Source organism: Scophthalmus maximus, chromosome 18 (genome assembly GCF_022379125.1).
Source record: "Scophthalmus maximus strain ysfricsl-2021 chromosome 18, ASM2237912v1, whole genome shotgun sequence".
Classification (NCBI taxonomy): Eukaryota; Metazoa; Chordata; class Actinopteri; order Pleuronectiformes; family Scophthalmidae; genus Scophthalmus; species Scophthalmus maximus.
In genome coordinates this window covers 10,350,386-10,365,000 of record NC_061532.1, presented here as the reverse complement: position 1 = coordinate 10,365,000, position 14,615 = coordinate 10,350,386, and the positions used below count along the sequence as shown (strand labels likewise).

Below are 14,615 nucleotides of genomic sequence, written 5' to 3'. Positions count from 1 at the left end.
AACTTGGAGATTAAGCAACTAATCAACTCTAGTGGAGTTTCGCTGTGAAGTGTTAGATGAGAGGAGCAATTCCTCTCACGTCTATACATTTTTGAAGCTCATAATCTGTACACTGGTATTTTATAAGCTCACTAATCGAAGCATTACATCTATTAGGTTCAATGTGTTTCCAGTTGTTATGCTAGGCTGCGCCAACCAGCTGCTGGCTGTAGATTCATATCCATCACACATGTGGGTGGTGTTCATCTTCTCGTCTAACTTTCAGCAATGTTAAAAAAAAAAGAAGAGCAAATTTCTTAAAATGTTAAACACCAAAAACATGAACAGGAGAGGCAACAGAAGAAAGGACCCCCCCCCCCCCCCACACACACACACACCTGTGCAATGTGATCATCCAGCCATCCCTGCCACTGACATCGGCCGGTGTGTCGACCACAAAACACACTCATGAAGGATGTTACTCACCACACAAACACATCCTCCATCTCCATCCACCCACATTCCCCCCCCCCCCCCCCCCCCCCCACACACACACGGAGTCGCACCCGATTACCTGTCCCCTGTTCAAAGCTCTCTGCTCTCCCCATTTGTATGAGTGGTTATCGGTGTGGTAACTCAATCCCCTTCCTTTCATGTAAAATACATTGTGCTGAGCCTCCACCCACCCTCCTCCACTCCCCCTCCACCCCCCAGTCTCCCCCCCTCCCCCCCAGCCTGGGGAGGTGTAAAACTATCCCTCTCTTTATGCCTCCAAAAATGCCCCTTTTTCAGGTGTAGTAGGAAGCTAGAAAAGAACAGAAAAAAGAAGAAGTGAGGGAGTGAAAGGAAAGAACAGGGTGAGTCTGTGGAGCAGGGAAGAGGAGGAGGAGGAGGAGGAGGTGTTTGGGTGAAAAGGTACTCTCCAAAAACATCTCTCTCTCTCTCTCTCTCTCTCACATACGAGGTGTACCTCTCTCTACCTACCTTTGCTAACATGAACTTGCCAAGAGCGAAACTGTTGTCGTTCACACAGTTTCTGCACCTCAAGTGTCACGTGTATTCGAACCTTCGCCCGCAGGGCCAGAAGAACAGACAAAAATAGAGCTAAAACTAGACACTGGCCTCTACGTTGAGCCCCCTAGGCAATATGGACAATGTGCAAAGTGAGAGAACAACATGCAGCGCTCCGAGTCACACAGCACAGAGATGTTATATCATGAAAGATTTAAAAAAAGACAGAATTTAAAAAGGCCCATGCTTCATTATAGTTCAGTCTTCCAAGCAATGTAAAATGAAATTTGAAATTTTTTGAAAGTTCCTTGCCTGTACAAAAAAAATGAAAAAAAAGAAATAATTCTGCCATAATTAGCAGCATAAAAACAACTTTGGAAACACCTGAAGAGCTTAAAGTTGTGATTTTTAAATTCCCTATTACAGAAAAGATAATTTCAAAATGTCTTCAACCAACCAGATTATGTAAATTGGATTATATCTGTTCACTTCTGTGTTGAAGCTGGACAGTGAAAGTCTCCACAACCACGATGAACGGGCTTGAGGTGTATTCACCACAACATACAAATGGACTATCATTTCCTGCAGTAGTGATGGAAAGGCCAAGAAATAGTCCGGCATATAATCCCACTCCTGCCCAGTGCTGGTGACAACTGACTGTGGACTACTGCCTACTACACCGGGCCAATGGTGAGCCGCTACCCTGCATATGCTAACATGCTAACTGCATAATATGTTTGCTGAATTCATTTCCACTTATTATTATTGTATATAAATTATATACATTATTATTGCCCATATTGAATTTCTTCCCAATGACGAGACAAGGAGCCATGGAGTAAGATGATCTCAACCATAAGTGAGCAAACAATTCCCGCTGGATTTCGGGTCACCTCTTTTCATCTCTGGGTATTCATGGCCAAAGTGCACCTCACTCATTTTAAAGTCCCTAAGATTTAGTTTGATTTCATTGACTTGCTGTTTGTGGAGGAGGAGCAGTAGAGAAGAACAGTAACTGAGGCTCCCCTCCATCCTGGTGGTCTTCGCAGCGGCCATATGAATTGGCTCCTCGTTGTCTCGAAGAGTGAGCGGATCACAGACATGATTTAATGCAGCTTTGCTCAGAGGAGACAAATGAAAAGTCACTGATGGATGTGTGTGTATGTACGCGCGTGTGCGGGCCGGTTCTGCACTGTTAATTGTGAAGCGTTTGGCCTCCACTGCCCCTGCTCAGCTAATCTGATGAGAGTGATTAAAAAAACAACTGGGAGAAACCTAAACCAGTCCATGGCTGACCAGGCGGGCGGGCGGGCGGGCACGCACACGCACACACACACACACACACACACACACACACACACACACACACACACACACACACACACACACACACACACACACACACACACACACACACACACACACACACACACACACACACACACACACACACACACACACACACACACACAGGTCATCACTCTACTCAGTGGTACAGAAACACGCTCGAGAACACACAGCTCAACATGAAATGTCTGAAGACACAATAGGCTATACATCAGTTACTGAGCGTTGCGCTGAAATAATAAGTTGATTATTCGCTCACATTTCCATATGGACAAAATGATTCATCAATTACCTCAGCTGCCCTAAATAATTGATCTGAATGACTCAATGCATTGGTCAATAGATGACTCCAAGCACCATGTTGCACGATGTGTGTGAGTCATTGCAGTCGGGGCATGGATTAGTCTGCGAGGCAGAGGTTGTCACAGTATATAGGATATAATGTTACAGACACACTCTCGTTCTATTAACTTATACCTGTTCGCTAGCAATGGCAGTCAAAGTTTCAGTCAATTTCATAGAATGATGAAAAGTTGGATCAAGATATTAGAATCAGCGATTTAAGGGGAAATAAAATGGGTGTGGGGTGTTATACTTTAAAAAAAAGAAAATTTGTTTAGCAAAATCTAATTATATTTAAACAGTTGGCTAATCATCTTTTCTGGGCTGTGTCATTATCATCTGCTCCAACAGCAAAACTAAGGCTTTGGAAGTATGAATACCATTGGGTCGCTTAAAAACTGAGCAGTCTGCCCTTATGGCGCCAACGGTGCGTCACTATCCCGTCTATCTCTTACTACCTTGGCCGAAATTCCACTTTTCACAATATCATGTGCCTCAGACTTGTATTAGATGGTTACACGGCAAGGATACATTTTAAGGGTAAATAAAAGGGGAGGAAATCATGTGAAAGGGTTAAGTAACACTTACAGTAAGACAGAAGGGTTTTGAAATACATCCACTGGCATTTATATGGACTCCATGTCCTCTTAGTTGAACAGTAAGAGCTCCTCTCTGCTGCTGTGTGAGACCTGAAGAAACACAACACCATCCCACTGCACCCCCCCTCCTCCTCACTCTTCCTCATCCCCAGCCCGGCCGCAGCTACCGCACCCCCCACTCGGTCCCAATACCGCAGCCTTCCCCCTCCCAATGCACCAACCAAGCCCCTGAGCACCTCTACATCCCATCGTGGAGCAAAATCAATGAGGTGTGTGTCTCTGTCTGTGTGTGTGTGTGTGTGTGTGTGTGTGTGTGTGTGTGTGTGTGTGTGTGTGTGTGTATCAGGTATGAGACCATGGGACTGAAAAGTTTTTAAAAAGTGCACTTGCAAGTGTTTTGTGATTTAAGATTTAGAGTCTAATTCTAGGAAAGTCTGAGTGTCCGTGGTCATAACTGGTGTGTGTGTGTGCTCTCTGTGTGTGTGTGTGTGTATTGGTGAGCCTGTGTGTGTGAGTGCGTGTCTATGGGCAGCAGCAGCAGCATCAATAATTAAAGCTAATCTCATTAGGCCTCAGATCGCTTTCAGACGCTTTTAATTAAATGATGAATGGCCTCCCAGCTGCCTGTTAAATAATGCTGCTCGTGACATCACAGTGTGTGTGTGTGTGTGTGTGTGTGTGTGTGTGTGTGTGTGTGTGTGTGTGTGTGTGTGTGTGTGTGTGCGCGCATGTGAAGGCTACGCCATAAGGTAGATGTCCTTAAAACGAAACACATGGAGACATTAAGCAGACAGATAGGTATGCTCTTTCACACACACACACACACACACACATGCCATCTGCTCTCAGATCCAATATGCAGCAGATTATTAGAAGTCACCGCTGCCCTGAGAGAGAGAGTGAGCAGGAGTTGAGTGTCTCAAAAGTCGCAAGCTGTTCCATCATACCAGGGCGCTGAAACACTTCATATCATCTTCCTAATAAAATCACTCACAATACCATATGTCTGCGAAGACGGAAGGCAGATTGAGGAGGAGAAGATGCGAGCTGGTGTGGCAAAGAAGAGTCCGTGAAGGGACAGTGAAAAGCTCGGGGGAGCAGCAAAGATAAAGGAAGACAAAGAGGGGAGAGACGGTGGGCCAAATTAGAGAATGAGAGCAACAGGTAAAGCAGAGGACAGGTAAGGGTGCCAAAGCGCCCCGGGCTCCAGACAGCAAGGACCTGGCGATGAGAAAACTCATAATCCCTTCTGGTTCTCACCCCACCTCTCCCCATCATCCTTCCCTCCCTCCCTCCCTCCCTCCCCCTTGCTCTTGGGCTGGCTCTGTATCGGATTGCTGACTTCACAATAGGACCTGAATCATCACTCCAGCCAGAGAGACACACAGGGAGAGACGAAAAGGCGGGCAGGCCGGCGGAGAAGGAGGAGGTGGGACGGGCAGAGGCTGAGAGAAATAATCGGGGATAGGGAGAGTTAAAAGCGTCTCCCTCTCTGGACATCGGCGCTGGTTATGCGGTCCCACCCTCATGGTTACAGTTGTACAAACCATCCTAGTGCCATTCACCGCGAAAACATTTACACAAAAACTAATGTCTCCCTCCCTTTAAAGCAGTCTGTCAGTCCAACAATGTAAGAAATCCTCAAAAACTTACATTTATGGTCTAATGATTTGTTCTAATTTTGTCCTTAAGGGTTAATGTCAGATTAGTGATCATAACTAAGATATACGATATAAGGGACCTTAGCAGTCCCCCGGCCTCGTGGTTCATTATAAAAAACGTTGATTAGAAATCTGGAGAAAAGGAGCATGAGAGCCTCAGATCAGTGCTCAGTATCAGAAGAGGTGAGGAGTCTGAATCAGGAGCAGGCGAGAGAATGTTGGATTGGTGCAAATTTAAAACAGATTCAACCAGGTCAGTTATCTGGAAGGCAGATTTCGTGCAGGTCTAATTTGTCAGGTTATCAATAAGTTGATCAACGGAGAACTGGTTGACAACAATTGTAACAAATAATCTATTGATTGTTCATTGTTCATTTATCATGGACAAATTCCACTAGTTCGATATCCTCAAATTAGAAAATAAACACATTTTCTGTTTTAATTAACTATTAATTTTCAGTTTTTTAGCATTGTTAAATTACTATGTCTGGGTTTTGGACTGATTCATAGACAAAACATGGAATTTAAAAATCCCCCCCTGGGGCGTTTTTTGGACATTTTGTAGCATAACTTGTCTATTATCTAGAAGAACATTTCATTTGCAGCCAAGCATTAAAAAGCACACAAGTCACAAGAGTACAATGATCTTTAGCAAATACTTACAATAGACATTACTACAATAGACATTCTATGTATTCTATGTTATAGAATGAATACAGTCATTAGTTTCAACTCTGGCGGCATTAAGTCAGTCAGCCCAGAGACCCGGTCACAGCCCATCTGGCCTTAGCGAACCCTCTTCTACTTCTCTGATCCTATATGCTGCCGGGAGAGAAATCCAATCTCCCAGCACAGCAGCAGAGGAAGTTCTCGCGGCAGGCAGGGCCGGCAGGTTCCTCCGTAACCAAAGCACAATTGTTGCAATTTCATTTCCTTCCCAGCTGAAAAAAAATGAGGAAATGTGCTCCTTTTTTTTTTGTAACCAATGGCAGATGAGCAGACCAGGGCGAACAAAAGGTGGGCTATGTGCTACCAAGGGGCTCTATTAATGGAAACTGCTGGGAACAAAGAATTAAATGTTTTACTACCATGGACTTCTGTTCATCTGGTGTCGTTTTTTGGAAGCGTTTGAAATTCGGTGTCATCGCCGGTGCAGTTTCTCAATCGACTTCATCGTGCGAGAGAAATGCAACATCTGGCAATAACGTGAATTTGCTTGAAAGCCCTTTGAGTGATCAATAAAGGGAGGAATCTTGGCGTGAAACGATGTGCTCTGATTGACTTCCATCAAACAAGCGTGGTCATAAATGTGAGACAGCCTCAACTCCACTCAGATGACCTCAGCTGTCCCACACCACAGAAAGTGTATGTGTATAACAGAGAAAGAAACACCTACACACACACACACACACACACACACACACACACACACACACACACACACACACGCACGCACGCACAGCAGACACTCAAGCACACGTATCATGTGGTTTCCTGTCTGGTCCGTTCCTCTAGAAAGCCCACGCCGGTTGCTCTGGGGTTCTAGATGGATTCTCCAGTCTGTTTGGGGGTTTTGACTCCGTCAGACTGTGATCGGCTCACAGGTCCGTCTGTGACCCGCTGACCTCACACCTAGATGGCTTTTCCCAGGCCGGCCAGACTCTCACTCAGCTCCCTTACGTATGAGTTATAAATTATCTGAATCGAGGCAAGAACTGAATAGTTTCTTGGTGAAAGACAGATGTTTAGGTTGTTTCATACACCTTGAATAAAAGTAATGTCAAAACAATGGCTTTTCATGGAAGTGGGATTTTTATTTTATTCATCCCATGGTATTCACTTGGGCTGTGTCATAAAACTCAGCATAGTTTTTAAAAATAAGAAAAATCGCCAGTTCACTATGTGGGTGGATCTATAACTTATATCTATTCATTTTAATTTTGGGGATTTTTTTCACTGTCTCAATGATGAGAAAGTTGATACCACGTTTTTTTCTTCCAAATGTGATACGGAGCTGGTTAGCTTAGCTTAACATTAGGAGCAGAAGCATGGGGAAACTGGTTGTTGTACCGTGTTGTTACCACTGAGATAGTTATATTGACATTCTCTTCTAACTGGGCAATCCACATCAAATGCAAGAGATGAGTGACTGGGTAAGGTTTACTGAAGCGTTCTGCCCCACACCGACTCCGACCTCATTTCGGCTTTCCTCAAAAACAACTCCATTTCAGTGATTTTAGTTTTGGGATCCCAGTGATCAATTATGACAGATACGGTTAATAAGTTCCGGACATACAGTATAAACAGTGTGAGATTTGTGTGAACAGCTGTCCGTGAAGCTTATGCCTCTCTAAGTACTATGTAAAAACAAGGTGGGGGGGGGGTTGTTTGGGAATCAGCGCTTTTTAAAAAACCCTACATTTTGCTTCATTTTTTCCCCCCATGTCTGCTTCTCTGTGATGTCTTCTTTAGCAGAGTAATGATAATCTGATCGAGAATAGTGCCATTGATTTGACGAAAACATTAAGCGTCACAAATATTTTCCCCCCTCAGCTCAGACGGAGGTGACCGGGAGTCTGCACGTCAGACGCTCTCTCTCTCTCTCTCTCTCTCTCAGCGACACTCAGCTGTCAGCTAAACATAAATCTTACAAGAATCACTGTACACTAAGCTGAAATTGAAGTGCACCTCGGTGCCACCACGAGGATGCCAGCCTACTAGAGGGATGCCAGTGGGTAGCTGTTACACTCTGCACTCCTGTGATCTGTCCACATGCCTTGTCGCCGGGCAGACTGTCTATGACGCCAATGCAATCTTGGCAATCAGGGTTGGGCCGTGCTCGCATTTAGCTACTGCTGCTGCATGTAACTTTGTGTGAATGTGTCTGTATGGGGTTGTAGGGGTGAAAGAGGGGTGCAACCTGACCCCTTTCCTCCTCCAACGCTCTCTCTCTCTCTCTCTCTGTCACACACATGCACACACATGCACACACATGTACACACACACAGACTGGGACAGCTGCCATACTCAGGGCCTCTCCCAGCGCACCAGAGGAAAAAGGCCTCCCCCCCTATTTTTTCATCACCCGGCCCCCCCACCCCCACCCCCCTCCCTCCTTCATCTCTCTCACTTTTTTCTTCTGGTGGTCATACCTTTGAATTCTGCAAGGCTCCCAGGGGTCAACAAACACCGCCGTCCCCCCATCATTCACTGCTCCCTCCACTAGCCAAAAGGCTGGAGACCTCAATCAGGGCTCTGTCGGCTCCAGAGCCATTGAGGGACTGTGTGTGGAGCTTGTGTGTATTCCTATGTGACAACTCGAGGAGTCGCATATATGACTCAATGCATTTTGATAAATGAACGATAACACATTTGATTGGAACAGAATCACTCCTGTCGCCTCGTCGCCACCTCACAGAGCATCCCTCGAACACAACGACGCCAACAAAAACAGTTATCACTTTTTCTCCAACGCTGAACAAGTATGTGACAACAGGTGGAGTGAGACACTTAAAGAGGCTAAAAGTAGCATTACAGGGTTAACCACTGTTGGCCCTGCCCTGGGCTCCTTCCAGCGCTCCCCGAGGACCCCAGACGGCAGGCTGGCCTTCGGCAAGCAGGCAGCCAGAGGGGACGCCTGACCATAACCCAGATGATGTGCGATAGATGGGGTGGGAAAAGGGCGGGGTGGAGGAAGTAAGGGACAGGGTTGACTATAAAGGGCAGAGGGGAGGGGTGGGGGTATCAGGTGTCAACAGACAACTCCCTGAAACTTTGTGCGCGACGTCCACACTGTTGTCTTAGTGACTCGAGACACGCCTGTTTCAATGAAGCAGTGCGAGAAAAATAATTAACCACTTTCAGTTTAAATATTAAAACGAGAGGAAGGAATTCAAAGGGAATTAATTATAACTGTTGAATCAATTAACAAAATAGAACCTTCATTTTCAGTTGCAGGTAAATGTGACAGCAGGCATTTGTACTTAGAATTTGAGGTTAAGTTAAAAAAAGGTAGGACAAAAAGTACAAACCTTGGAACTGAGCAGAAAGAAATATAAACCATGTACAAATATTGATATCCTGACATGAATATCATCTTTTATATAGTAAGCATACAGGCTGCAGAGGCTCCACAGAAAATTACCGGTCAACTATTCCGATAAGAGTTTAATTTTCAGTTTAAATCATTTTATGAGCAGAAATGCCAAATTTTAATTGGTTTTTCATTTTCTAGATTGTTTTCAACTCCTATACTATGAAACTAAATATGTTTGGGTTCTGAACAAGACATTTCAATGTGTCAATTTGGGCTTAGGCATGTTTCACTTTTTGGACTGGAAGATGAAATCAATAATTGCAACAATTGTTAGTTGCCGCCTTAACATGTCGGCAACCAATTCTTACTTTATTGATTATATTTTTTCATACACTGTGTCTCCCTGCCCGGTATCAATATACATATAAGTATGTCCTCCCCAGTGTTGTTATTGAGGGCTAACTCTAACCCTAAATACTGGAAACATAATTTAGTTTACAGTGCGATAGAACATTTTTAGAATGACTTTAAAAAATCCAAACCGTCACCAGGTTGCGATATATTGGTGGATTTATTCTGGGGCTCTTGTATTTGATGTTCATTTTAACTCAGTGCATCTATGTAACTGGAAACTGAGGGTTGTATAATCAACCCACTGTTAACCCCAAATTCCCTCAGATCATTGATACCAGATACTGATTCTTATTAATCCACAACAACTAATCAAATGCATTTAATTGATTATCAAAGGGTGAATAACCAACATTTGCAGAAGTCGCAAATCTCCGCTTTGTAAGCTTCCAGGTCTGTGTGGTTACTGTGTGATTAAAATCTGCCCTTGCTCTGAGGTCTCATTTCCAACCTGAACAATTAATCAATGTCTTGGAGCAGCAGCTCAAATTCACATTATAAATGATATCACTGCCCTATTTAAAGCAGGTGAAGTAATTGTGGAATATGGACATCAATATTTGATCTTTAGATGGCAGCAGGACAAGATGGATGCTCCTCTCTTCATCTTTCTTTCTTTCTTAATAATCCGCCGTGTGTTTGTGTCGCTGTGTTCACGCACAGTACAGTTTGTGTGAGTGACAGTTCCCCGACGGGGGGCAGCTCGTAATCTGACCCTGGGCGACGGAGCGACACAAAAAGTGGGAGAAAAACAACATAGTTCGTGGGCTCTGTCCCACTTTGTGCTATTATTACTGTTGAGGCTGGCAGGTCAGAGAGAGAGGGAGAGAGAGAGGGAGAGAGAGAGAGAGAGAGAGAGGCTTGATGGAGGAGGAGGAGGAGGAGATGAAATTACACCTGTTCTGGTGGCTGACTAACGACTTTGAAATGCGAGTGGACTTCGCTCGCCGCCAAAATCATTTTCCCAACAATACGGCCTGATCTTTAAACAAGCAGAACTGGGACGATGTGCTGATGTGACACAGGGACGGCCTGCTGAGCTGGGACACTAACAAACCCTCCGGCTGTGGGTGTGTGTGTGTGTGTGTGTGTGTGTGTGTGTGTGTGTGTGTGTGTGTGTGTGTGTGTGTGTGTGTGTGTGTGTGTGTGTATGCATGCCTCAGTGTGTGATTGAGGTCTAAAATATATGGGAGTGACACAAAATAAGTCCAACTTTTTTGATATGGTTAATCATTAATGCAATTGAATTTGAATTCACCTGAATAACATGCACACCTATGCTCACACACACACTTTGCGCGCACACCCACACACTCAGGGATCCTAAATTGACGTCCGTGTCCACGTCTCATTCACTCTGACTGCTGCCATATGGTTACTGTAGCCTCACTGAACCACATCTGCTGTGTATTAGTACACACACACACACACACACACACACACACACACACACACACACACACACACACACACACACACACACACACACACACACACACACACACACACACACACACACACACACACACACACACACACACACACACACACACACACACACACACGCACACGCACACGCACATCCCTCCATTGCACCCATACCTTCGACTTGTGTGGCCAATACAATGTACACCCACCCACCCACACTCAGATGCATACAGTAGCCTTTAACTCACCATCTGTTCGTTGAGGTCCTGTGAGGCCTCCATGGCTTCTTTGGTTGTGATCCACCGCACTCTTGAGGGGCAAAAAAAGAAAGGAAAGAAAATTAAATGTGGGTCAATGGATAGAAATTGAAAAAATAAAAAAATGAAAAACGTTTTATTCACTCGTGCACAGGTCTATGATCACTTTCTTTTCACCCGAGATGTTGGTGAAAAGAACATTTTAAACACAACCTCGGGGGTCTGACTGCCAAATTCAAAAACTTATTTTCGGACGAAAAACCATGCATCATACTGTATTCATTAATTTTTATTTTTTTACGTCTCTGAGCATCTGTGGGTTAGGCCGTCTGTCAGTGTGTTTATGTGTGAGCAACAGGAGCCTGAAGGAGGGAAGCAGCAGCGTTGACTTCAGCATATCATCTTCAGCCGAGGGTGAAGTGGAGAGATAATTCCAGAAGTAAATATCAACAATGAAAATGGAGAAGTGTCAATGATACGGCTGCTTGGCTGGCTCAGGACCACAGACACAGTGGCTGGCTAGTGTACGAAGACAGCGAGTGACCCTATTAATACTAGACAAGAGACAGGTTTGTGCGGGAGTCTGAGGCCATGCGGTGATTGTGTTCGGCTTACATGAGATAAGATGTTGCGATCCGATAAAGAAAAAAAAGAAATGAAGACAGAAATTACATTGTGACGTCGCAACAAGAGGCCATCTGAAAAACAACGGAGAGCAATGCCGTCACCCCGTCACCGAACAGCACAAAATGGCTCCTCTCGGCTTTATCGTGCAAAGGCCGCCAGCGAGCCTTGACAGTCGAACAAAAGAGTGGGCTGCAAAGACACGCACTCACATGAAAAACACAAAAAGACCTTCCCCTGTCATTAGATCTGTGGTTCCCACCAAGTGTGGTAAGAGCGGCACTGAACCGTTTCACCCACGAAAACCACATTTTTCTGCATTTGATCTAGTTTCACCTCAGCTTAAGTATGTATGTGTTTTTTCTTCTTCCTGCACCTGCACTTTGAGGGATTAAGAAGGAGCTGCAAGCGATGTGCTCTCTGCACAGTGTGACCGGGGCTCGATGCCATAGAGTGTGGTCAAGTGAAAAGGGACATAGTAAATATATCACATGTCAATGTGCGTAATGCATTTACACAAAATAAGGGACAAAAGAACAGTTTACCGATGTTCTACAAATGTTGATGAATTTGAATTTGAGTGTGTGTGTGTGTGTGTGTGTGTGTGTGTGTGTGTGTGTGTGTGTGTGTGTGTGTGTGTGTGTGTGTGTGTGTGAATGCACGCGGTGGAGTTCTCTGGCTCGATCCTTTAAACTCACTGGCATCCTTTTAATTTTTCATAGCGTTCAGCTCCTCCTCGCCTGAAACCGAAGACAATAATGCGTCTCTCAGGTGAATTGATTTGTGCCCAAGCCTCCCTGACCTCCCTCCACCCCTCCCTCCCTCTCTCTCCCTCCCTCCCTCTCTCTCCCTCTCTCCCCCCCTCTCACCTTTGTGGAGGGCAGAATCAGCCCTGGTTGCCTTTCACTCTCTCGCCTTATTCTTCTGTAGCGGGGATGCAGTGAAGCATGAGCACACCCTTAACTATACCCAACAAATTTTTTTTAAAGTGGTTAACTTACAAGCTGAATTTTAACATGACACTTACAATGGTTTTGGGGATTAAAGTAGGTCTGTAAAGAAATAAAAAATAAAATAAAAAATATAAATATACACTCACTTATATCTGCTTTTAGAGTTTAATCAAATTGTGTGTGACAACCCACCGGTGGTCCCACCTATATTCTGCGTGGTGTCCCGCTGCACATGGCTGCCTCGCAGGGCCCTACAACCATCCCCTGCAAGTCACCTGACACTGCACAGGGAATCAATAACGCCTGACATTTCCTTCTGCGTCCCAGCAGAGAGACTTGTATTTCTCACCACGGCTATTGACGGCGACTTCACAAACACATGAGCGGACCGAACACACTGCGGTAAATTTCACGCTGTTAAAACGCACAAAGAGAGGAGCACGTTGGAACGACCCGCAGACTGCTGCTGGCCGGAACAGGGCGTAGCGAACAGTCACATGTTACATTTTCGACTCAAAGCTTTATTGACTGTGCAATCGATTTTTTGGGTTTTTTTAATGTCACGTTATAAGGAATAATCTTCCCAAACGTCCTCACTGATGCTGCCACGCTTCTCCTGTCTTACACGTGACTCTGGGTTTCACTGGACCTGGTTTACTATTTTCAGCAGCGACACCGTTTATCAACTGTGCTGTCATGAAAAGAGTTTAAAAAAGAAAAAGAAAATTAGAAATGTCCAATGTGGAACACTGTGTTCGCCAACCATAAAAACATTTCAGCAACAACTATAAAAAACAGACATACAGGCGAATGTGATTTAAGAGCAACTGTGTAAGGATGATAGGAGCTTTTTCTTATTATTTGCCCACAATAATAAATTCAAATTTTGTTAATGCTCCACGTTTTGCAACAGAACTTTTTTCAAGTCTTGTATAATTGTATTTACTAAAAGCTGTGTTTCAGATCATTCAGCTCATAATCGACAAATAAAAGAAACAAATATAAAATGAGAAATCAATGTCGTAAAGGGATCTTATTAATACCTCATAAAACCTATATTATGTTCAACTATTTCCTCCCCAGTAATATTTTTCATACAATTTAGTGCAAATATAAATGCACTTCCTTGTTTGGACTTTTTTTCTTAATCGCAAAAAATTCAATTCAGTTCAAATAAATTAAAAAAGGCCGGATAGCCTGATCATTTATTTTCAGCCTCTATAGGGTTTTATCTCTTTTTTTTCTTCTTTTTTTTGCCAAAATCCCTATAAACCACATCCCGTCCCTCTCCCCTGCGCGTTGATTAAGTACGAGTCCTTAATGTGAAATCTAATCTGGGTGGATCACTGCGCACTAGGCCCTATCAGATTTTGAGTCGACGCGTAACTTGTCATGTTGTTAGGGGCAGGCCAATAGCCGGAGGCAAATCAAGCCCCGGGAGCCGGCCGGGGTATAAGATTCCTATTTCCTACATATCACATACAAACACAAACTCCACGTGGGAAGAGATGGAGGAAAAGAAGAAGAAGAAGAAGAAGAAGAAAAACCCCGCGTGGACACTCGGTGCGGGGATGGACATCGAGTCCTCCATCAGTCCACTGACGTAATCCGGACGAAAACACGCGGCAGTGACACTGACCTGCATGTCTGTCAGAGACTCACATGGCAGACGGTTATCAGATTAAAGCACATTTCATTTCCCTCAAGCCATTATGATTTTATTTTTTTAATAATAAAAAGCTTCATGTAACACCAGTCTTACCAGGATGGGGGTTGATTAAATTCATATTAGTTTACTTTAAATATTAAAAAAAGGCATTATCTGAATATCAATAGTTGGATGAAATCCCGTCAGGTGGGACGAGGATGACGTTTGGACTCCATCCCGAAATGACCACTTTTAAATATCATCTCCCTTGATTTATTATATGCAACTGCCTGACAACAACAAGTCGCCTAAAGAAATT

The 14,615-nt window shown here is 44.3% G+C and overlaps 1 protein-coding gene across 10 annotated transcripts in view; it reads right to left on the bottom strand.

Moving 5' to 3' along the window:
• eya4 (EYA transcriptional coactivator and phosphatase 4) overlaps positions 1-14,615 on the bottom strand; it is a 46,785-nt gene that overhangs the window by 26,009 nt on the left and 6,161 nt on the right. For all 10 annotated transcript variants that reach the window (XR_007030094.1, XR_007030095.1, XM_047328690.1 and 7 more), the window contains exon 2: positions 11,063-11,123. Coding sequence is in view for 8 of the 10 variants with exons in the window: in XM_047328690.1 (XP_047184646.1) it covers positions 11,063-11,123 (61 nt within the window). In the remaining 2 variants the exon portion in view is untranslated. The remainder of the gene's footprint in view (positions 1-11,062; positions 11,124-14,615) is intronic.